The sequence below is a fragment of the Copidosoma floridanum genome, unplaced genomic scaffold (assembly GCF_036245765.1).
Source record: "Copidosoma floridanum isolate Cflo_tuat_1 unplaced genomic scaffold, Cflo_Japanese_pri ptg000021l, whole genome shotgun sequence".
NCBI classification, from domain to species: Eukaryota; Metazoa; Arthropoda; class Insecta; order Hymenoptera; family Encyrtidae; genus Copidosoma; species Copidosoma floridanum.
In genome coordinates, this window is record NW_028321898.1 from 21101468 (window position 1) to 21125879 (window position 24412).

Genomic DNA, 24412 nt, shown 5'->3' on the forward strand with positions numbered 1-24412 from the left:
TCGTGCTGCCGGCGCGCGACTGCGATCGTCCGACTAGCGACATGAGCGCTGCTGCAGCCGATCCACCGCGGCCTAAATCACTCCCACTCCTCGATTCGCCGCGGTAGGGGTGCGTGTGTTAATATATGTTTCATATGGGTGCGCGTTCTATTTTTAGCGACTGTCGTCAGACACTCGCTTGCCGATTGGTGGACGATGACGTTTGCCGGGGACTAGATAGGTGGGATCGGCTCGTGGAGAGATTATACTAGAAGCGCGACGCTGCTGTAGGCACATACACGCAACAAAACTGATGCTCGGAAGAGAGGATGGAGAGGAGAAAAGGAAGGAGTGCTGCTGTTGTGTCTCTTTATTTTTTTTCGATTTGGAAATTTTTTTTTTTTTTATCTTCGAAGGTGAAGTCGTGGAATGGAGACGGATCGGTAAATATCGGTACGCGGTTAGTGTGCGATTTCTGCGCAGTCCGCGTGTCGCCTGACAGATGAATAACGCCGGCACTGAAATGTTTATTTTTGAAGTGGTCACGTGTAGTCTGGTGGTTTTTTTTTGCTACTTGATTCTCCACAGACTTATTCCTATATATACTTATTTTTAGAGATCGGTAATAAATTTCATCGTGTAATCATGTGCATACGGTTTCGATTGCAAAAATTTGGTATGGTTTTCCATAAAAATCGTCTTGTATCATAAACCCAACGATAAAAGGTTATTCGAAGACGAACAGTAATAAACAATATAATAAATCTTCCAAACTCATAACGATTTCTTGAAAAAAAGTAACAAACACTAATTTTTTACTGTACCCAACCGAACGTCCGCGTATTGTTGTTGTTCTCGCTACTCATTCAAGTTTCATTGATCAATGAAATCCACGTAATACGTAAGCATGTATGTACCTATTAGATTCGCGCGATGTTTGCACTGGGTAATAATTAATGTAAGGAAAAGAAATCCATTTCCGCGTTAGACGGGCGTACACCTACTTCGACGCTTCGACGATATATTTATCAGTATGAAAAAAGTAATCGTGTAGTTTGGCTTTTAGCTGAAAGCGTTTTTGGCTTGGACGAGAATAAATCATTTTATGTTTGGTCGTATACGTGGATACATAATATATGGGTCATTTCATGAAAAACCGTCATATTACATGAAGCCTACGTGTTTTAAAATAACGGATTCAATTATTTAAGGTTCCAAATTTTTCTAAAAGGGGTAAACTAATTTCCTTCTCAAGAAAAATTTGGAATTGAGTCGAAATAATTTTTTGCGTTGCCATAAGATATTGAAAGCGAGGTTGAAAGTTTGCCGAAAGTTTGAGGTGTCAAGCATTTTTTCTTTCAGTTCAGAACAGAAAAATATTTTTTTTTAATCGTACCCAGTTACCAATTCCTTGACACTTGGAACAAATCGTATTGTATTCTGGGATGCATGAGAACACTATTAATTTTTTTTGCAGCCCCAAATTCAAATGTGGCTAGCAGCAGTGTTACGTCAAATGCAGAGCATTTTGGTGGTGCAAAATAAGTGGTCATTATACCGCAGTGTATACCTACTCTCGGTGCTTTTCCAAACTATAATATCGAGTTGGTACCATCACCATAGGTAGTGCACGAAAGCCTCGGACAACCTCTTCTATTTGGGGTTTCAGGATTGCCAAAAAAGTACCATTACGGTAATAACAAACCTCTCATTGCTGTAATGCTTTTTTATACTTTTGAAAAATCCCATTTAACTAATACAAGTAATCGAAAAATGATGATGGATCCGAGCCTAGAAGTTTTTGGCTTGTTTGGATCTTACATAGAAAAGTCGACGAAAAAATTCTTCATGTTGAATTTTGAAAGCCTCATGTCAAATTCCATTTTTTGTGAAATGACCCATATATATATACGCGTTGGGATTTATTGGTGTACGAGCTGCCGTTGCTGTGATTGTCTCGTACGAGACATTTGAGAAAACTTCATTAAGCTTCAATGTGCCGAGCATGCGTATTATATAGGTACAATTTTATTTTCTTTTACAAACATATATTGTACACTCGACTCAAACGTTTTCCGCAATAAATCCTAATTGTAATCAATAACAGAAGAAAGAAGTAATCCAAGTACTTCCACGTAAAAAAAAACTCCAATCGTGAATTTTAAAACTACATGTACTACTCTGAAATTTAACATAGCCCACCGTATCACTGCACCTCCGGTTTTCTTGCAAATCGTATTTTATCAGATACACAGCAAAGCTCCTCGTGCTCAACTGACACAGTAATGCAATCCATGCGCAACGCATGCCTCTCGGGATGTAAGATATACACGCACGTGCAAATGTAAATGACTGTACGTACAAGAGCACGGAATCATGACTCTGGTATGCGCCTAAAGGGAACAGCAATAACGCGCGCCGGAGAACAATTCACCGCTCACCCGATCGCGGGCTTTTTTGCATAAATCGAATCATCGCTCGCGTAAGATTGTATACGCGTATGTATACAATGACGATCGGTACTAAGTGCACGAGCGCGCGCTAAAATCACGGAGCAGCCCGTTTCTTTACGCATCTACCGGTAAACATTACATATTGCAATTGCGAGGGGAATAAATATGTAACAAGAAATCGTTGATAAAGTTGGATTTTTCTATTCGTTGTTGTACGCGCGTACGATTATTGCGCGCCTTAATCGTTCTTTGCTTTCTTTTTTTAGATGCTGCCTCGGGCTAGTGCATCGGCGAACAATTGATTGTAACCTCGGCTCAATAGTACGGGTATTCTGATATTTCCACAACTTACACGATCACAGGACGCCTCTAGTACCTCGTAATGAAGCAGTAGGAGATTTCTGTAAATAAACTGTATGTACAGGTGTATATACCATGTAGCTTTTGCCAATTTAAATGAATAGAAGAAAGGAGACTTACAGGTATTCATATACGACTTGTACAGTCGAAGAATGTAAGTATACTATAATATACACTCCGTATATGGTGTAGTGTTATAAGCTGTGCATATACATAAAAGTACAGCGAAATGGGAAATAGACCAGCTCCGTATGAGGCTCTTTTACCGTCAAGCTTGAATCAGATGGCGCCAGGGCACGTCGCGGCTGTCATACTTACACACCGTCAAATTTACAGTTGTGTATTGTGTTCGTGAGCCTATCTGTGTAATGAGCAAAGCAGAAGACATAACCTTTGTAAATGATTGCTGTTGTTTGCAGACAATTTTTGTTTGCATTTACGTTTAAAGATAGTAGGAAAAATGAAGTGCAGTGTAATATCCTGCGATAAGAAAGTGAAATTTAAATTTCCTTCTGATAGTGTGATGAAAAAAAAGTGGCTCGAAGCAATTGGGAGACCAACATTTTTGTCGCTCCCAAGTCATGGCTTACCTGTCCACGAGTTCTGCTTTTCTTTCACTGACTCTTGCTCCTTTCCCTTTTAAAAGCTTTTTCAATTCTGAAACTTTTAAGCTCCCATAATATTCTTTCTTGTCTTCCTTATTCATTTCAAAATTTCAAATATTGCGCTTTACCACTACACTTTAATTTCCTATGTACATACAATACTGAAAAGTAATGTTGTGTGAGTGAGACGGCCATGACAGCCGCGACGTGCCCTGGCGCCATCTGATTCAAGCTTGACGGTAAAAGAGCCTCATACGACGGCATAACTATCACAGGAGTCGTAAGTATGACTCTCAATCTCGCTGTCGACGTCTTTCTAAAATCTTGACGTAAATCAATTCGAGCCTCATCCGTTGCACCGTGTGTTGCACGTTGATATACATCTCGTAGTTGTCCTTCGTTCGAATGTCAACCAACGAAAGGAGCGACGTTGTGAAACCATCCGATAAAATGACACATTTCTCATCCAATCGTTATTGACAGACCGAAATCTATTATAGTTTGAATTTAATGATCCAATGATTGCGGCCAGGTCTGGATGAGTCCTTAATGGATATCGACACAACTGCACGTTTTTTTTTCAAAATACCGTAGAATAAACCAGATTTCAATTACTCCATCAAAACTTTTAAGATAGGATATCTATAATGTCAAAAGCGTTGTAAAAATGGTTTGTTGACAATGTTATGTTGGCTGCCATATTGAGTTTAAAATAAAATCAAACAGTTAACAAGCCTAGGTTGGAAATAAAAATTTGTATTTATTTATTCGCATGATCTTATGCAACATGTTACGCTCAAAACAAATTTGTACGTTACAAGTTCAAGAAGTTGGTCCAAAATTATTTAATTACTTTTTACACAAAGAATTCCGAAAATCGTGTATTATGCTTCGAAAAACATTTTTTTAGGTTCCTTAAACGTTGAACGCGAAAGATGTTTCGTATCTTTTCTTTAAAGTTAATACTTTCTGAGACATTAACTATTTTAAAGTTTGGAAAATACGCAAATGGCCATTCTTGTCCATCAGAAACAGTACGAAAAACCAACAATTTTAATAAGTAATACGAATAAAAGCTATGTATGGTCATATAGATATTATACTTTACAGTGGCTAGAGAGTGCCCAGAACAGGGTTGAAAAATGAGGTGTCGCAATTCAATAATAGCCTAAATCACTTTAGGACTACATTAAAGGATGTTTGCAGAATACTTAAGAACTTTGACAACATTGAAATCGTTGGTATTTCATATCGTTTTTTATGGATAAAAATAGCCATTTTCGCATTTTTTCGAACTTCAATAATTAATATCTCGGAAAGCATTAACTTAAAAGAACCGTTGCGAGAGATCTTTATGTTCAAAGTCCAAACCGTTTCCAGAACCGAAAACGGTTTTTCGGGGCACAATGAACAATTTAAAAAATTTTTTAAATTGTTCAAACAATTTTAGACTAACTTTTATACCTGGCAACATGAAAATTTATTTTTAGGGGATTATTTTGTCACAATATTTTTTCCAACAAAATATGGGTAAAGAAGTTAACAAAGAGGTCCTCTGTCATCATTGGATCTATTGAAATTTTAAGTATTTATATTCTTGTGTGTCGTCATTGAAACTAAAATTCTATTCGAAATTCAAGCACAACCTGTACATTACCGAGAGTATCTAATAATCGTTTGTCAGATTTTCTTCGAATACACGCAGACAAATGTATTATTGAGTTGACGGAAACATGACAAAGAGTCTCAATTGTAATTAGGTAAAAGTGCGCACAGTTGAACTCAAAATTAAAATTTAATTCCAAAATTTTATACAACAATATTATATGATTATTCTTGATCATCATATCAATACATTATACCATAACAGATTAGACAGTATAATTGAAAAAATAAAAAACAACTTATTAGAACCAAATTAATGTATGAACAATGTTTTTTTTCTGTAACGCACCAAATACTAACGTTGGGCCCAAGCAATACGAAATGATTTCAGTATAAAATTGTCAAGTAGCTCTTGGGTCATTAAGGAAAGTATGTTCTTGCGGGTAGTCGAGTTAGCTCCCACGTCATTGCAACTAATTACTACCACTGTCTCTCTAAATGGAGTTTTTAAACAAAAATTATTACTTTTTTTTCACACTTTGCCCACTGGCTGGTAGTGAAAGTTAGTTAAATAATAGTGTGTCTAAAATAATAATAAAATTATTTAATCAAGATCAACTATTTGATGCAATGAGATACTCAAAACAATAATTACAAGGTTTGTAATGATAAAAAATTTTTTGAAACTGCCATAACATATTGATATTATACATCGATGTAGAAGATTCATTTTAATATTTAATTATTTCTTTTTGTAAAAAATTTTTTTTTTCTTGTATAACGTTTGATTATATTGTTTTACGACACATATTAACGTACCCTTCCAGTCAAATTCCCTTCAATACTTCTGCGAACTGGAATAACTTATTTAGGGTTGACGTATAAAACTTATACTACTGAAATACTAATGGAACGACTCACGATTATTTCTGCATGAGGTCTAGGTGCTCTGCTCTTGACAAACTTTTTTTTTTTTTGTTACTTTTAAAAAATTCTAGTTCTTCTACATCGTTATGAGCGAACCCGACATCGGCCTATTTTACAAATTCGTTAAGCGATTTCATCATACACTAAATATTTTTCTAATGCATTTTTGATTGCCTCTTACTGAGGTGGTCAACTATATCGGTTATTCACCTTATGGTGTATGCAGAGACTTGGATCGGGATGTGTTACCTGTGATTACAGATTTTAATGCAATGTGCCTTTTAAGAAAATAATCGGTTGCCAGGCGGAATAGATTGCAAAACTTGACCTCTTAATGAAAAATATGGATAACTCTCATGTAGTCCGTTGCGAGTTAATCATTTCAATTTTTATGCGTAATATTGTGATTGAAAAGTAATGTTTGTATACAGTTTCAATGTATATGAGGAAATCCACAAAAAACATTCGGTTTTTGTCCCCCATTTTTATAAAAATCAGTGAGAATTTTGAGTGAGCATATTAAAAATTCAAGAGGTAAGGTACAGCTTGTATAATCTATAGATTACTATTATGATCCTAACAACGCCGGCAGCGCCAATAGTTGATGTAAAAATTTACATAATTAAGGTGGCAGTTTTTCTCAGTCTTGACACGAGACTAGTCTATGCTTTATATGCTTCGCCCGCCTTATCCCCACCCCGACCGTTTTACCAAAAAATTACCAAAAAAATATTGCATGAATGGCAGATCGATGCAAACAGCCAATATTGATTCGACGGGTTTTTATAATACGACGTAACCTCAAAATATTTAAAAATACGCCATATCTTCAAAAGGAAGCAAGATAGACCAAAAATAATGATTTATACAAGTGTCTCAAAGGAGCAAAAAACATTACGGCGCACAAAAAGAGAGGCGTCAAGTTATGTAGTAACATTACCTTAATGATTTTCCGGGGTCACGTATGCACGTAACTTATAAATATCAAAAAAATAAGCCACATCTTAAAGAGAAGCAAGATAGACCAAAAATAACGATTTTTACGAATTATCTAAAGGGAAACGACATATTGCAGTGCACAATATCCGCCCAAAAACGTCATTAAGTAACAAAAAATATTCCTAAAAAACGTCTTTGGGTGAACATTACATGTGCTTGGTAGAGAAACCTTGTCAAATTTTTCTTGAGAAATTGTATCTGCTAAGAAAATTAAAGCTGCTTAAATGTAATACACAAGTGGTGAAAAAAGTTCCTGCAGGTTATAACTATAGTAGGTATGTATATATATACATGTAGCTGCTAATGATCAATAAAGATATATGTGCACTGGCTTGCCTTAAGACGTAAGTCTAGGGTGCACGTTGACAGAATCGATTTGAATGGTTTTCTAAGCCCACCGAGAGTACCACAGGTAAGTGAGGTAAGTTGAACTTGGGTGGGTTGCTGGTATGTCATATTTTTTGTTTTTATAAAATGTTCTTATTGTTTTGTAAATAAAATTTACAAAAACAAAAAATATGACACAATACATAAAATGTACTTATTGTTTTGTAAATAAAATTTACAAAAACAAAAAATATGACACACCAGCAACCCACACCCAAGTTCAACTTACCTCACTTACCTGTGGTACGCTCGGTGGACTTAGAAAATCATTCAAACCGATTCTGTCAACGTGCACCCTAGACTTACGTCTTAGTTTTCATTACAGTTTTATTAAAAGCCAATTCGTTGCCTTATTTGCGTTTTTCCAAATCCTCTCTTTTGTGTATCTCAACTTATGAAGGGTAAAAATCTAGTGCATGATAAAGTCATTAACTTTTATGTTAACAGGTTAATGTATTCCTAAACAAATTTTGAAACACTTTTTAAAATATGTATTATATTATTATCAATGTTTTTTATTTGCGCTTCTTTTATCACGGGAGTCCACAATATGTTGGAAAAAAAGTTGGTTGAAAAAATAATTTTATATAGTAGTTCTACCTCAAATACCGTCCACAACAAAAATTTAAAGCGATTCCACTACAAAGTTTTTGGGTCAAAAGATTTACGTTATTTTGTATAAGTCAATTTTAGTCAAGTCTGCTTCTGGTACGTGCAGCTAAGCTGTCTGCATATTTAAAGTGTTCCAACTCAGATTAAATGAACAGGATTAAGCCTTATGCATTAAAAAAAAATTTCGTTCCATTGAGTGCCTCCGTTGAAATGTTATAGCTGTTAGAGGAACAATAAAAATCGCTAAAATGAGATTTCGTAGATTTTTGTCAATAATTCATATTTTTTTTTTTTAATCCTCATAACTTTTAATTGGTGGGACCAAATTCAACAAATTTTTTTTTTTAATTAATACAGCTTTTTTTTAGCAGTTATTTGAGTCAATTGTGGACCACCTAAAACAGTCACCTTCGCTACTAGTGTTGGAAGTAGAATGGATATTCATCGATGTATCTCTCGAAAAAAGTCTAATTGGACCAAACACCGAGACATGAGTTTCATGTTTTATCCCCACATACTGGAAAAAAAAGTTTTGTGAAGTTTCGATGCAGGAAAGCTAGAAAAAGAGACACTTTTACCATTGAGGGGTATGGAAGTGACATTTTGAGCTTTGGAGTATTATTGCAATTCGTAGACTTAATATAAACGATTTTTCGCTTACCAAACATCTATAGTCAATAAATAGTACAAAAATAGTAGTTTTCCTACGAGTTTGAAAAGTCTTTGTTTGCTAACCGAGAGATTTGCGGCCCGAGCCGAAGATGAAGGACGTAACGAGGTTCGTAAAGGATACTTTTCGAACGAGTATCGGAAAGCTGCTTTTTTGCCCAAGGAAGCACCAGCCTCCCAAAACCACCCGAGGGCGTAAAAATAATTTTACTTACCTGCATGCATGAATAACAGTGTGGTGGGTCTAGGAAGAAGGGGGGAGGAAATTTTCATGCCCACGAAAATTGAAAATTAAAATATGTATCAATTAATAGTACATTACTTCACTTGAGTGCAAAGTCTCACTTTGCGCCCGTTAAATACTTTGGGCCCATGGGCAGAAAAGTACTTAGCACCCTAGGGCCCAAAGTAGTCGAAGGGCGTAAAGTTCGCACAAAGGTTCCAAGGCTTGCGCTCGAGTGGCGTATACTTAATGTTTTTCTTCTTAAGGGTACAAAGTGAGATTTAATTACAGCATGTTAAACTTGAAGTATAGTATATGATACTCATACGTATATAATTTTCTTTGTGTATTTTAATTAAGAAAAACTGAAAGTAGTGATTGATGCATACTAGTGGTCAAAGTTAACGGAAATGAGTGCCAGTCGATCACACTATTGTGTGATACGAGTTTGATCACACGGTACGAGTTACTGGTGCCAACATCGAGTACGAGTCTATCACATGAGTACGGAAAAACCTCCGCACGGGTTACGTACAAAATTTTGTCGTAATACGTGCGATAAAAATTGGTATACATTTTGAAGTAACTAATTTAAAAAATGCGTTGAAGGCTTGTACCCTTTGTATTATTCATATATACATACAATGTATACTTCGTAAATAATGAGTGTAATGAACGTTTTTCTATCATTTAAAGTTGCATGTATTCAAATTGAGGTGGTAAATGCATGATTCGCAACAAAGGTTGTGTAGGGTCCAGGGGCAGCAGCAGTTGGTGGGGGACTAGGGGGCGAAGCCCACCAACTACAAAACAAATGAAGTGATCGTTCCAAAAAAAAAAAATCATTTTTATTTTTTAAAAACTATCATCAAAATAAAAAATTATTTTTTTGCAAATTCATGAGACAGTATAAAGTATATGATTTTATACAATCATCATTTTGAATAACTAAAACTGTTATATTTCACTTGAGTGATGCATCAAATCTGCTAGTTGAACTGTCGCATTACATTACATTACAAGTACACTGATTTAAATTTACCATAGTTTAAAAAGTAAAAAACAGAGTCTACGAGTTATTTTTATTAGATTTCACATTTTTGTGTGTGTATACATGATTCACTAGTTATTGCTTGTTTAAAATTGTTGTAGTTAAAAAAAAAAAAATAAAAATTCGGTCTATCATAAATCCTTTGTCACACTCGTAAAATTAATATTCTTCGCACACATTTCATAAAATCAATGTGGAAATGGTATGTACATTACGTGACTAGAATACAAAGTACAAACATGAGCGCCCGAAGATGCCCGAATCACGTACAATGTTTTTCGAAATCCGAGGGCGCAAAGTGCAATTTTGCGCGCGTGGGCACACTTTGCGACCAGTGAATTTTTTTGAGCCCTAGAAAAGCATTATAAAAAAATTCGATTTTCCTTACAAAAATATGGAAAACACCTGTTAGTTACACAGTGCTAGGAAAAAAGCTATTGACACTAATTTTATTTATTTTACTTTTTCTTCATCGCAAAAAAATAATTTAATAATAAAAATAATGTCTGTGCTTACAAAATTGTGATCACTTTGCGTTCGGAGGCCAGAAAAGTACTTTGCGCTTTTCGGCCCCAAAGTAATTCCTAGGGCGCAAAGCGGCAGTTGCACTTTAGGCCCATGGTAAGAAAAAGTACTTTGGGCCCTCACATTGCACTCGATAGAGAGAAAAGAGATTGAGATTTTTTACAGCATTGACTTGTGCGTTTGTCTTGTTATGATGTGGGACTAGAAAAGTAACCACTAAAAGGTGTTACGAAATGCAACAGTGTGATTTTCAAAGCGATTCTGGCTACAACCGACATTTCAGTTTAAATGATGGGTCATTTGGTATTTGATGAAAACTATTGCTTGTAAATTAAAAATTATTAATATAAATCATGGCATAAATGTAACGTACGACTTCCATCAATTGACAATGTAGTTTAGCATTTTCAACATAACTTCATGTGATTAGAATATTCAGTTTAAGTTTCATGTAGTGACATACATGTAGCCCTGGACACGAAGTGGGCCACTTACGGCAGAATCACCCACATTTATATTATTTTTCAAAATAAAATTTTTCATTTGAAACCAATTATGCATCCAACATATTCCTTTTTTTGTACACGTAATAAAAAACGGCAGTTGAATATACAATGGCAATTTTATAATATGTCTACAATTTTTATCAGATAAGTTTTTTAATAAAAAGTTTTTAAATATATTTTTGAATCATTGTTTTTTAAAACTTACACAAAGAAATAACGTAATTAATCCAACTTTGCTAAAAATAAAGCTGGAAGAATAACTTTATTAGAAAAAAAACGTTTAAATCATTATGCAGCATCAAACTGTTATCTTAAATTATTTTTAATGAAACCGTAATATCCTAAAATATAAACACAGCATGTCATATACGAATATCAAATAATGTTGTTATAATTAATATGGTTACTGTCACTTTTTTGTTTTCTTTTCAGAGCGTGTAAGTTACTCTACAATGCGTAATTTTAACATTAATTTGAATAAATATTTTAGTTTTGCATCTTGATAAACCAATTCTTTAGTTTTGCATTTTGATAAACCAATTTGTATAATCGTATAATAGTTTTATATTGATAAACTAAGAGATATATTAGGCATTTACGGATCACATATTGTGCTCACTATTCGATATTTTATCAATCTTACTAGTGCGTTTTTAATGCGAAAACAACAATAAAAATAACCAAATAAAACTTAGAAATAACAATATTAGATTTTTTTTGGATGACCTAGAAAAAAAAATTTTTTTAAATAAAGCCTTCGATTTTTTAAGCCATATTACAGTATATTGTATTAGAATATTTATAAAAATAATAATAAAATAACGTATTTAAGGTAAAATTTACATCGATGGGAGAAAACTTTTTGAATTTTGCGGCTTTAATTCCGCGTTTCTTTCTCCCCCACTTGGTCCGGTCCGTATTCCGATTCCAGTCTATCAAAGTCAGCTGATCAATTTCTTTACTGTCTGCTCTGCTGCTGGTGGTCGTCGTGCTACTGGTCGTGCCCCCGAAAATGTCGGGAAAGGATAAACTTCCGATTTTCCCCTCTCGGGGGTGAGTATCAACAAATTTAACTTCCCCAAATTTACGTAATTTTCTTCTAAATATTGCGACACCATAGTAGAATATTAATTTTCCATCCTGCGTGTTAACATTGGTTTGCTTTGTAAATATGGGTGTAACCCCTACTACCTAAAAAATTGCGTATAATTCAACTTCGTCCCGTGACTTTGATTTTTCAAGCTTGTACACTGTGTACGAGACTGTTTTTATTTCACTTGGTTACTTAAGATGACAGAATTATGCTTTGTACAACATATTTCTGTCCTATTTTGGTGATTGTTTGTATCCTTGAAGCTTGTAGCTTAATTCCCAACGTAGTAAATATTTACTAGGCGCATCACGTCAAATTACAATTTTTGTTTGCAGAGCTCAAATGTTGATGAAATCTCGGTTAGCTGGAGCACAAAAGGGACATGGCCTTCTCAAGAAGAAAGCTGATGCTCTGCAAATGCGTTTCAGAATGATCTTGGGAAAGATTATTGAGGTATATCGATATGTTTACTTACTTAGTACATAATTTTTGTACTAATATAGGATATGGTGATTATATAGTTAGTTATTAAAATAAAGGGTATGTTATTTCATATGTAATTTTTTTCAGACAAAAACTCTTATGGGAGAAGTAATGAAAGAAGCAGCTTTTTCCTTGGCAGAAGCTAAATTTACTACTGGCGACTTTAACCAAGTGGTACTCCAAAATGTAACCAAGGCACAAATCAAGATTCGTTCAAAGAAAGACAATGTAGCTGGTGTCAACCTGCCTGTGTTTGAATCATATCAGGATGGTACGGATACATATGAGCTGGCTGGTTTGGCTAGAGGTGGACAGCAGCTAACTAAACTGAAAAAGAATTATCAGAAAGCTGTGACACTTTTGGTCGAATTGGCCTCACTGCAAACTAGTTTTGTCACTTTGGATGAAGTTATTAAAATCACAAATCGTCGTGTTAATGCTATTGAGCACGTTATCATTCCGAGAATCGAAAGAACCCTGGCTTATATTATTTCTGAGCTTGACGAGCTTGAGCGAGAAGAGTTTTACCGTTTGAAGAAGATTCAGGATAAGAAAAAATTGACCAAAGCCAAGGTATGTTGATTTAAGTTGAAATTTACTTGTTTCCCGTAAAAAAGGGCTGTTTTTCTAAAAATCAACTACTATTTGCAGAAAGAAGCTCAAAAAGCAGCAATGATAGCAGCAGGAAATGATGAGATCAGAGAAGTAGCTAATATGCTCGATGAAGGTGATGATGATATACTATTTTAAACGTTAAATAAAATAATATAGATTGTTCGAAATGCAAAAAAACATTTCCATATAAAATAAATCAAGTTTAAATTTATGTACAATATTTGACACAATGAGTCTCTGATACAGGTTATGCAAGGCTCCCAGCTAATCTCAATCACAGACTCATTGTTTATTTCAATTTCTAACAATCAGTATATTTAATAATTTTTTCTTAATAAATATTGTACACATATTATTGTTATTATTTTACTTTATGTATGCAGTATATAATTTTTAATGAATGTCACGAGAACGAATTGTAACGTAAATAATCATGAATTTTGTAAATTTATTATTGTTGTTATTATTAAACAAAAAGCAAAAAAATAAGATACGTTGAGATAATACCTATTTTTCTCTTTCACAAACTCTATTAATGTAATGATATGTATGTCTAAGTATTATAAGATTGGCGCAAAAAGTTATTAGAAAATATTTTAAGATTTGATTGCTAAATGTATTAAAATTATCTGTAAAGTAAACAAAATTACATTTGATATCGTTCGTTTTATTTCCACATCAATATAGCAAATAATTGCCGTTACCTTAATACTTGAAAACCAGCTCTTACAATATAAAAAATATAAATACTTTTAGTAATAAATTTTTTCCTTATTTTTGGCTTCATACTATTGGCAAATTAAAAAATTACATTTCTGCAACAAAACAGCGTGCTATGAATACAATAGATGTAGGTAATTCTGCCGTGAGTGATTCGCTTCGTGTCCAGGGTTCATGGTATTACATGAAACTTAAACTGGATATTCTAATCACATGACGTTATATTAAAAGTGTTGAAAGAAAATATAGTCAAAATGTCACTTCCGTAGTTCTACATCCTATCCTCATCTCAATATCGCGCCTAAAAAATAAGCTAAGCTTTTCTGCCATGTCCTTGTACACTTATATTGTCAATGTATAGACGGCGTATGTAATAGTTATGCCATGATAATATTAATTTTTTAATCTACAAGCAATAATTTTCATCAAATCAATAAATACCAAATGACCCATCATTTAAACTGAAATGTCGGTTATAGCCAAAATCGCTTTGAAAATCACACTGTTGCATTTCGTAACACATTTTAGTGGTCACTTTTCTAGTCTCACACCATAACAAGACAAACGCACAAGTCAATGCTGTAAAAAATCTCAATCTCTTTAAATGATACGTTAATTTAATTTTCAATTTTCGAGGGTACAAAAATTTTGGTCACTTCACTTTCATAAGGATTTTTCAAGGCATGAGCCACTTAAGACAGAATATCCTATATATAGTACATGAGATATTTCACGAAAAAAAATATTTTTTAAAAGAATGAATTTGGAAGATTTCGTTATTATTTTTTCAGGTGCATATTCTATGGTTATGAATCTGTTTATATTAAAAAAAAACCCATGGGAATGCAGGGGCAGCGAAGCGGCTGTATGGTGTTGGGGAAAAGGGGTTGTCACCACCTAAGCGCAAGTCGGGTGATAAATTCCCCACTCATAATTTCTTAATTATAACTTAATTCAGTTACTTAAAATTAAAGTATTACAAAAAAGTGAAAACATTTTTAGTCAAATTAATGAACTGATAGAAATTTTGAAAACTGTAACGGCCGGTCGGCTATTGCATGATCGTTTTTGCAGCCAGTTTGAGCTTTTATTTTAAGGTGATCTTGAAAATAAAAGGTGCCAGGTATAATTTTTCTACGGCACGTTCTTATTTGTTCAACGAAAAAATTTTATAATTGTTTATGTTTTCTGCCTTAAATACAAATAAAAATACTTACAGCTTACTAAGTATATTTTTAGCCCTCTAATTTAGATCAAGAGGATGAATCACAACAACAACTGAACAACATATCATGTCAACCGCCAGAGAGCACCAGGGCAAGTTGCTACTCTAGTAGGAGTCTCTAGTAGAGATTTTGAATTCGGTTTGTTTACATCGTTTCATAACATAACCATTTGTGACTTGTAAACAGCTCATTAATAATGCCAAAAAAGTGCAGCGTTCCACAATGTAAAAATATCGTGAAATTTAAATTTCCAAAAAATGTTTGTACCCGTTTGAAGTGGTTAACGGCAATAGGAAGAGAAGCTTTTGTTCCTAAAACAAAAGACGGCATTTGTATAAATCATTTTTCCCCCGAAAGTATCATTACAGAAAGTTACAGAGGTTTGTCACATTCATGAAAAAAAGTCACTTATTTTTACTAGTTTTTGTGTTATGATTCTTAATGATTTTGACAGTATAACATTCCTTCATCCGTCGATGAATGATTAAGATTTTTTTTATTTACAGGAGGATACAAGTTGACACACATTCAGTTGAAACGGGGTACTGTTCCAACAATAATTGATCTGAAATCATCAACAAAAGACAGTGGTGGATGTGATATATCTGACAAGAGCGTTATTTATAATGATACACATTTACAAGACAAAAGTTGTACCAAAGATGTTGTTTTTCCAGCGTTACTTGATGATCGTGAATGTAGAGATAATACTAACGCTACTACAACAGATGTAAAAGTGTATAAAAAAGAAATTGATGAAAACAGTACTTATGAAATTTTTGAAGAAAATGACTACAAAACCAGTAATGATCAGATTCAGGACGAAGAAAACTTTATTGTGAAAGTGAATAAGCCCAGGTACGACATAGATGACTTCAAAGATCCTAGTACTTCCAAATCATTTTTGCATTTTTTTGGTCTGGAAAATCATGAAAAATTTATGAACGTGTTTAACTCTCTGCAACCAGCTTTGTTTAATCTGAAGCTTGAACCACATTTAGTACATGGACTGAGTGAACGTAACCAGCTGTTTTTAGTGCTTTGGAAGTTGAGACTGTACGCAGCTGACATTGAATTGGCAAATCACTTCAATATAAGTGAACAATCTGTACAAAAAATATTTATATCATGGATTTTATTCATGTCAAAAACATGGAGAATGATTGATACCTGGCCTAGCCAACAGATGATTGATTTTTACATGCCAGAAACTTTCAAAAAAAATGTTCCTAAAGTGAGAGTAACCTTAGATGCAACAGAAATTAAAACTGAGGCACCTAGTCAGCCAATTCATGAACAGTCATCGTTGATTACCTATAAAAATGCAAATACCTTTAAGATAATAGGAGGTACGACTCCGGGGGGAATGATTTCTCATTCTTCTTCAGCCTGCAGTGGATCAACTGATGACCAACAGACTGTAGACAGAATGAGAATTATTGATAAATTTAAAAAAAAAGATGAAATTTTACCTAATAAGAGGATAGTGGTACGGGACATTTTCGCTCCTTATGGTGTCAAAATTTTAACTCCTATACCTTTGGTCTCAGTACCACATGAAAAAGTGGTAATGGACTGTAAACTCTCAAGACCTAGAGTGTGTGTTGAACGAGTTATTGGATTGTTAAAGACTTTTACGATTCTTTCGAAAAAACTGAATATACATCATCAACAAATTGCATCTGAAATAGTTGGAGTGTGTGTAGTGTTGACTAATTTTAAAGAAAGTATTATGTAAATTGTTCTATTTTTAGCATATAAAATTTATGTGGTTTTTTATATGTTCATTAACAAATTTTTACAATTTATTAGTAAGTGTGATTATTTAAACGTATTTCATACCTAATTAATTTCCACTACGCAAATTTAATGTCGTTACTTATTGATAATAATCATGCATTATCATTTGAATTGTTTAAAGTACTAAGATACATTAAAAACTTTTTATCTGGTCAACACAGCAAAATACTCTGCTCTTCTTAAGTACAACTCTTAAACAAAAATAGGTTTTTAAGATTCATTCTTAAAGGATTAATATTAAATCAACGTTTAAAATATAAACCTTATTCTCTTAGGTACCAAGCACAGTACTCTTTAACACACAAAATACTCGTCTATAATTTTTGATAAAGACATTTTTCTGAAATTGCTTTCTTCATGTAATTTTCTTTTAAAAAATCCAATTTTTCTAGCATTTTTGAAATAAATAATTTATTTCTATATCAATAGGAATTCTGTGCAGTGCCTTTAAAAAGTAAAAACAATGAAGTCACAGTATTTTTTTTTATCCCTGTACTTGATAGTAGCGCTTCACAATAGCAAAACAAACCAATATTAAAGAAAATATCGTATTGTTCTTGAAAAAACAAATCTTGTTTTGTTATTAAGTCAGAGATCTTGTATTGGTTTGTATTGTCTTAAAATATTAATCTCACAATACGCAGCTCATTTATTTACTAAGAACACTTTTGTTAATACAACTGCTGTATTTAATTTCGCTTCTTATTTGTAATGAATTTGTAATGAAACGCTTGCTTTGTTTACGTTTTATAATATCTGTGGACTTACACGAAATAAGAAAAAGACTCTGGCATATGGGTCGTTTCCCAAAAACTGCGATATTCCATGAAGCCTACGTTTAAAAAAACTATTTGTAAACGGTGCAAACCAATTTCCCTTAATAACGTTTTCAACATGAAGTCAAAAAAATTTTTTTTTGCGTGGTCGTAATATTGAATGAACAGGCAAAAAAGTCATTACCGTAATACTAAGAATTAAAAAATATCATTTTTAGCAGCTTATGGTGCCTAGGTGTTGATTTTTCAATTTTTTTACTCTACTATCTGAGCATGATCTATGCAAGTGGGCTATGATAAGTAATTTAAACAACTTTTTTTTAATTTTTCATGATCACAGAATACTGCCCTTTCCGTGATATCTGCATTATTTACAGAGATGTAGTGATTTAAAGTTTTGAATATATTTACCTCTAATATTTCAATTTCAGGGAATATCCATTGGTTATTTTAGGCTCTGGATGATATAACAGAGCTAGTCTTGAGGATTTTGAACTCTTATAAAGGGATAAAGTCAAAACGCCAACCGGAGGGCATCAGAGAAGGTACTGTCGGATCGTAGGTATTCCCAATTAATAAAAAGGGAAGAACACCTAAATCATGAATGATTTAAATCTGTATCTGTCCTAAGAATAAAGAAAACTTGCTCCGTTAATGTGCAATCTCAAGCTATACTTATATAAATATTCTGTGATCATTAAAATTTATGAATAATTTTGCCGTAATTACTGATTAACGCCCACTCAAATCAATAAAATATCACTCAGAGTCTAATATCCTGAATACTAGCTTATTATACTCATGTCTGAAAGTTTTTCATTGTTTTAATTCGTGTATATTTAAACACATATAAAAATAATCTTTTCCAAATAAAAAAATCTTTTATTTTTCATTTGTTATACACAATCATTTAAAAGTTCAAATTAAGACATTAGTAGTTCAATAATTTTTACATGAATAAGTAAAAAAGGTTCCACTGAAATATTTATCACTAGAGCACAGTTTAACTACCCCATACATGATGGTCTGTATATCAAACATTTGAATTTTTTTAAATCTACGTTTTTTGTCTTTGATACATTTGTTCTAAAATTGGAACTTAAAATTGTGCTGTGGTAAAATAATTTTCTGGTCAATTTAAAACAATTGCCATTATTTGAAGCTCTGTAATGACGTCTTAGAGATAAACGCACAGTGCAAAAATTGCATCTTTTTTTTTTAACTTATAGCTTTAGAATTAAAGTTTTTGCTTTGAAATATCATTTTAAAAAGCTGTATGCTATTAAATGATTTTTTAGCTTCTTCAAAACAAATTTTTATATTTTAAAGGTCCGCAAAACATTTTTTTAGTCATGTCTATGAAGCTGTTCTACAAATACTGATTTTTTTTTGCACACAAACACATAAGATACAACTAAGATAACAATGAACAAATCGATTAGTTGGATTTCCATTGACAAACAAAATTTACAATTCTTTATTAAATATGGAAACTTGATTGCACGTAATGCGTAATTCTCGGACGTAACTCATTTTGAAATGACAATTTGTTTCAATCTTCACACATCCATTTAGCCATGGTTACATTTTTTGCTTTGATGAAAATAAAAGATACTTTCATCTAGTAGTCCAGCTTAAAAAATTAAACAATAAAATCATAATTATTTAAAAAATCGTACATTAAATGACAATGTGTAACTAAAAGATCTTTTCAACTTAATTTGACGAATCTTTTTCAAAAATTTCATAGCACTGATCAATGATTATGTTAGATAACTACATTATAATATAAAACCAGTTATTTAAAAGCGTATTTTGAGGAATCTATAAAAATTTCAATTTAGAAAAGTGTTTCCAGTATAATAAAAATCGTGAATGAAATTTTGTTTCGTGAGTAAAATTAAAAATCGGTCACTTTAACAAGTAAAAATTAGCACTAAAAAGAAGGTATTGACCTTAATGAATCCAATAAAATAAAATTAAAAGTAGAAATAAAACTTTATTTTATCTAAAACTTGATGCTGCTTTTGTAGTGCTTGATCTTAAAATTCAATATATTGGGTCTAAAAATAAGGATTGTTTGTAATACTTTGTTGCACTAAGCAGTGTGTAATGCATACACATAAACTATAACTACGCTGACATTTTAAAAATCAAAATGATGAACTAAGTGCATTGGTTGAGCTTGTCTTTGCTTCTTATTTTTCAAGTAGCATTGATCTTATAAACTATAGATTTTTGAAGCAACTATAATCGACTGTAATTTTAATAAATTAGAATGTACATAAACGTTAAAAATGGTTTGTCGATTCTAGGAACTTTTCTGAAGGTTTTTTTTTTTTTGAATGTTGTGAATCTACAACACTAAAACTTGTTTACATGTTCTCCAAATTTTAAGAGGTAGTAATAGATCCGTCATATTGTCAAGCTCTTGAATGGATCCTTTTACTTATTCAGTAAGATTCAAACCTTATTATTTACTTATCTTACTGTCTAATTGTTTAATTTTGCATCAAATCATTGATTTCAATGTCTATATTTTCAAACGTAGGCTTGAAAAGTTTATACTAATTTCCAGGAAAACGTAAGTGAGCTAAGCAAGCTCAGTAAGGCAAGGATCTGCTCCAAAAGTTGTATCGTTTGTTTGTTGAGATTGGGTTATTGGTAACTGATATTTTCGTTCAGCTATCTTATGTTAGTGACACCATCATGAATTTTTCTGCATTAGAGTGAACATCATTTTTTGCACTTTTTGTTTATTTATTGAATGTATGAGGAACAAAACCATAAATTGAATAAAATTGTTTATCTAATGATAACTTTCTCGTACATATCTTTAAAATTATTCGTACAAAAACGCAATTTGAAGCAAGCCGGGCCACCTAAGGTGAGTTACTGGATTGGATTAAATGTGTAGAAACATATAGTAATTATTATTATTATTATTTTTTTTTTATTATTTAGGCGTTTATGTCAAGAGAAATGCTAGTTTCAACACCCATAATCATTTCTTTAAAAAAAATTTGTACAATATTTCTTTTCTAACTGAGCGAATGAAAAATTTTTTTATCAAACGCGGAAAACTTTATCTTTTTTTAATAAGTTTTAACTTGCTCGTATAGTCCGGAAAATTTACTATTATTTTATTTATTTACCGACCCCCATAAGTTCTTGTGCATTTCGGTTGGTCCATAGTAACTCTACTTATCTGGAGGCGATATAAAAGAGAAAAAAAGTCGAAGAAGCAACAATTATGAGAAAAATAAAAAAAATTACAATAACTGACTTAATCTCACATAGTAATATGCGTCAACTTGATAAAGAGACAGAGGTGTAAGACATCGAAAAAATATGCATATACTGCAAGATTAAGTATCTTTTTATCATTAGAAAGCTTCTAAATATATACAAAATTTAATAAATCTCTTATTAGGATATGTAAAAACTGTTATAATTATTTTTATGGTTCTTGTTAAAGGGCATTAAAAATTGTATTGATTATCTTAATATTTGAGGTATTTAGGTTAGGTTTGAGGTATGTTGTTGAATACGCAAAACTCCTTAACGTACTTTAAAACAAATAGAATCAAACGTCAACTTGATTTAATTGTACTCTTCTGAGGTTGGCTTATCAATGTTGTTCATGAATCTACATACTTCTACATGGGGATGATCCTTCAAGGGATGGCTAAAGAAATCTAGGGCTTTTGTTAACCTCCAAAAATCGTGCGTAATACTATTTGTCGACATACCCTCGTCGAATATTTGTTTTGAAGTAGGAAGGAGGGCAGACATGAAGCACTTTCAGCGGGGGTATACAGAAAAATGTTCTACCATATTTATATGAGTCTGTAAGGGTCAGTTACTAGAGAAATTTGGCCAAATCCTTTATCAGAAAAGGAGTCACTCCCAATTAATATTACTCCATAGTCAATTACCTACTATGAACCTAAATCAACGGAAGATACAGCTTTCGAAGCATACCCCTGACTTTTACAAAGTTGTAAAATGAGGAAAAGTCATAGTAATAATAATAGTAAAGTATTAAAAAAAAAAAAAAAAAAAAAATGATTATAATAATAAGGATTACTGTCGTAAAATGATGAAAACGGAACCGATTTTTATTTTACATAGATGTCGGTGACCAGAAATTCATTTCTCTTAGTTCGGAAGGTTGTGCCTGCAGTATTTGACTGGTAGTACTGTCGATGCTGCCCGATTTATCATCTTTGCTAATGTAAGTGAGATTCTGAGAGGATATTGATTTCTTGCGGCTGAGAGCACGTGGCGGGATCTGTTCAGGTGTTGTCAATTCGTCCTCCTCTTCGATCTTTGTAACGACGAGCTCGCGTGATTGTCCAAGTATGCTGCCCAGCAACCAGCCGTTCTTTTGACGTTCGCCATCCGGCACAAATGCGCCCGTGAAAAATCGGTTGCCGTAGCCTCGACGCCGTGCTTTTGGTGAGCTGTCGGGTGTTATGTTTGGCGAGGTCAGTGGAGTCGCGGGCAGCGATTTGCTTACCTTCCTGGTTTGTTCCTTTTCCTAAAAATACAAAACAAATTTTTTTGTTTTTCAGGACAATATTAGTGAAATAAATTTAAGTATATTTTGTGTAGGAGAAGGTGAGCGCATGGGTGTCTACAGCACAACCTAAACTTTAACTTTTATTAATTGCATGGACATGATCAACAGGTAATATGACAGAAAAAGGGAGATTTAGTTAGTGGAAGACTTAATTTTAAAAAAAAGTAAAATGGGAAAAGAATTTTATAAGCAGAATTAACTTTTCCTTCCATTAGCAATTTTAATTGTAAAATCGTAAGCAAGCAAAAACAGAGGTTAATCTCATGATGTTGCCAACTCTTTTATACACAACAAATACGAACTGCTTAATCAAAATAGTAACTTCCATGAAACTAACTGCTTTACATGTCCCGCTATTTTGAGAGCGAAGAAGCTTAATCAGCGTACGTTAACAATAGTATCGCTTAAATGAAATTTTATATCCACCCCCTAAGCACTTCGTGGGCTAACCCCCAGAGTTATATTAAACGTTTATTTTTCTAAATTTCTCAAGTATCGAGGCTAATTAATATAAGTTTTAACTTTTTTTTAAACAAAATTTTTTTATTTTTACTTTAATCTACAATACAAACCATTTTTTTTACAGCTCAAATTTACATACTTTTAAGTTTCCCCACTACAAACAAACACGTCGTTAGCCTAGACCTATATAATCACGTGATCACTCATCATTAGAGCGGGTAAGACAACGATATCATATTTATGTTGTCTCCCTTGAACTCGTCATAAAATATCACGTGGCTTACCAGAAAATGATAAATTAAAGAGTTAGTATGCCTTTATACCTACATCATCAATATATTTTACAATAATATCTATCAAAAAGAGTTTTTGTTTACTAATAACCATTTTACTGAACTAATGAATTATTCAGTTGATTTCATTTGACTCACAGGGCTCATTTATTATTGATGTATTGCAAGAACAAAATTACAAACTTTTTTAATTCTCCAGATATGCTTATTTATGATGCATATTACCTTATCTCAGGTTTTAGTAGAATCGGAAAAGGAACATTAAATATTTAAAAAAAAGCCAGCTCCTTAACTAACGTTGCACCATTTATTATTTAATACTTAACAGTTAATATTTAATATTTCAACATTTCAACTTGGCCTCAATATTATATACTATTCTTAGTTACTAATTATGTTTACACATTGTACATTTTTTTAAGTTGCTCGTTGTTTACTATCTTTTATAATTTCAATTTAGTTTTCTATTCTATAATTATGTTACTACACTATTTAATTTGTTATGAGCTGCACTCGGCAACACACTTTGTTAATTCATTTTAATTGGGCCCAAGGCACGTTAATTCTATAAATAAATAAATAAATAAAATATGCCTCAATATAGGGGTATGACTATATTCTTCGTGTTAAAAAATCTAGATACAAATGCAAAATATTCCAAAAACTGTATGGCTGAGCTTTTTGGAATTAGGTAGATAGTTTTACAATGTGTTATGCTCAAATGTAATGGAACATCTTCACTTTTGGGAGCTAAGGTGGCTTGGGTGTTTGGTGCCGTACCAAGCGAAGGGCCCTTCAAGGTTCTATGGATTATGAAAAATATTCTTTGTTCATCGTCATGATAATTGAATATTTAAATTACATATTCAAATTCCAGAGTTTTTTTGGCCTCAAAAGTTATAAAATATCGATAAAAAAAATAAAAACTCATCATTTTCATTCGTGCATGCGCAGAAGATGATACATCACTTTTCTCTTAATTTTAAAAGTGGTTTACATATAATTTCCACAATTTTAAAAGATATCTTATAAAAAAAAGGTACAAATACTATTTTTATTTGTAAAGGTTTGTCATTTACTTTTAGAGTAATAGTTGTTTTAGTAATTAATCGCATAATACTGCGTGTTAAATTGGTGGAATTTCAGTAGTGAATTTCTGAAAAATGAAGTGATCGACTCTAGTATTTTTTTATCGCAAATTAATTAGGCACACTTTATTTACATAAGTTCATAATTTTAGAAATTTTTATAATTCCAGTAAAAACCCGCAAGCCACCATAACTATGAATTTTTATGTATTTCCCAATCACACCTTTTTATAAAAATTTTCACGTAATTTATATCAATTTATGGAAGGAAATGTGCTATCTTAAGATAAATTCGAACATATTAACAAGAATGCATGAATAAAATTTAAAAGAACTCTAAGAGGATGGGGCGTAAATAGTGTGATCGAAT

General features: G+C 32.6%; 3 protein-coding genes across 4 annotated transcripts in view; 2 read left to right on the forward strand and 1 right to left on the reverse strand.

Moving 5' to 3' along the window:
- Positions 1-11855: 11855 nt before the first annotated feature.
- Positions 11856-13747, forward strand: Vha36-1 (V-type proton ATPase subunit Vha36-1). The gene is made up of 4 exons (XM_014361138.2): positions 11856-11954; positions 12330-12447; positions 12565-13050; positions 13129-13747. Exons 1-4 carry the CDS (start codon positions 11914-11916, stop codon positions 13225-13227), a joined length of 744 nt encoding a protein of 247 aa, XP_014216624.1. The 5' UTR covers positions 11856-11913; the 3' UTR covers positions 13228-13747.
- A 1338-nt stretch (positions 13748-15085) lies between these two features.
- Positions 15086-16776, forward strand: LOC106645289 (uncharacterized). Its single transcript, XM_014361127.2, has 2 exons — positions 15086-15418; positions 15545-16776. Exons 1-2 carry the CDS (start codon positions 15235-15237, stop codon positions 16774-16776), a joined length of 1416 nt encoding a protein of 471 aa, XP_014216613.2. The 5' UTR covers positions 15086-15234.
- Positions 16777-18475: 1699 nt separating this feature from the next.
- The window catches only part of LOC106645305 (uncharacterized), a 40837-nt gene continuing 34900 nt past the window's right edge, over positions 18476-24412 (reverse strand). For both annotated transcript variants that reach the window (XM_014361149.2, XM_014361150.2), the window contains one exon: positions 18476-22157. In XM_014361149.2, coding sequence (XP_014216635.2) covers positions 21741-22157 — 417 coding nt within the window. In that variant the 3' untranslated portion in view covers positions 18476-21740. The remainder of the gene's footprint in view (positions 22158-24412) is intronic.

Coding starts and splice junctions, on each gene's coding strand:
- Vha36-1 (XM_014361138.2), top strand. CDS start 11,914: ATGTCGGGAAAGGATAAACTTCCGATTTTCCCCTCTCGGGG. Junction 12,448..12,564: donor TCTTGGGAAAGATTATTGAG/GTATATCGATAT, acceptor AATTTTTTTCAG/ACAAAAACTCTTATGGGAGA. Junction 13,051..13,128: donor AAAAATTGACCAAAGCCAAG/GTATGTTGATTT, acceptor TACTATTTGCAG/AAAGAAGCTCAAAAAGCAGC.
- LOC106645289 (XM_014361127.2), top strand. CDS start 15,235: ATGCCAAAAAAGTGCAGCGTTCCACAATGTAAAAATATCGTGAAATTT. Junction 15,419..15,544: donor CATTACAGAAAGTTACAGAG/GTTTGTCACATT, acceptor TTTTATTTACAG/GAGGATACAAGTTGACACAC.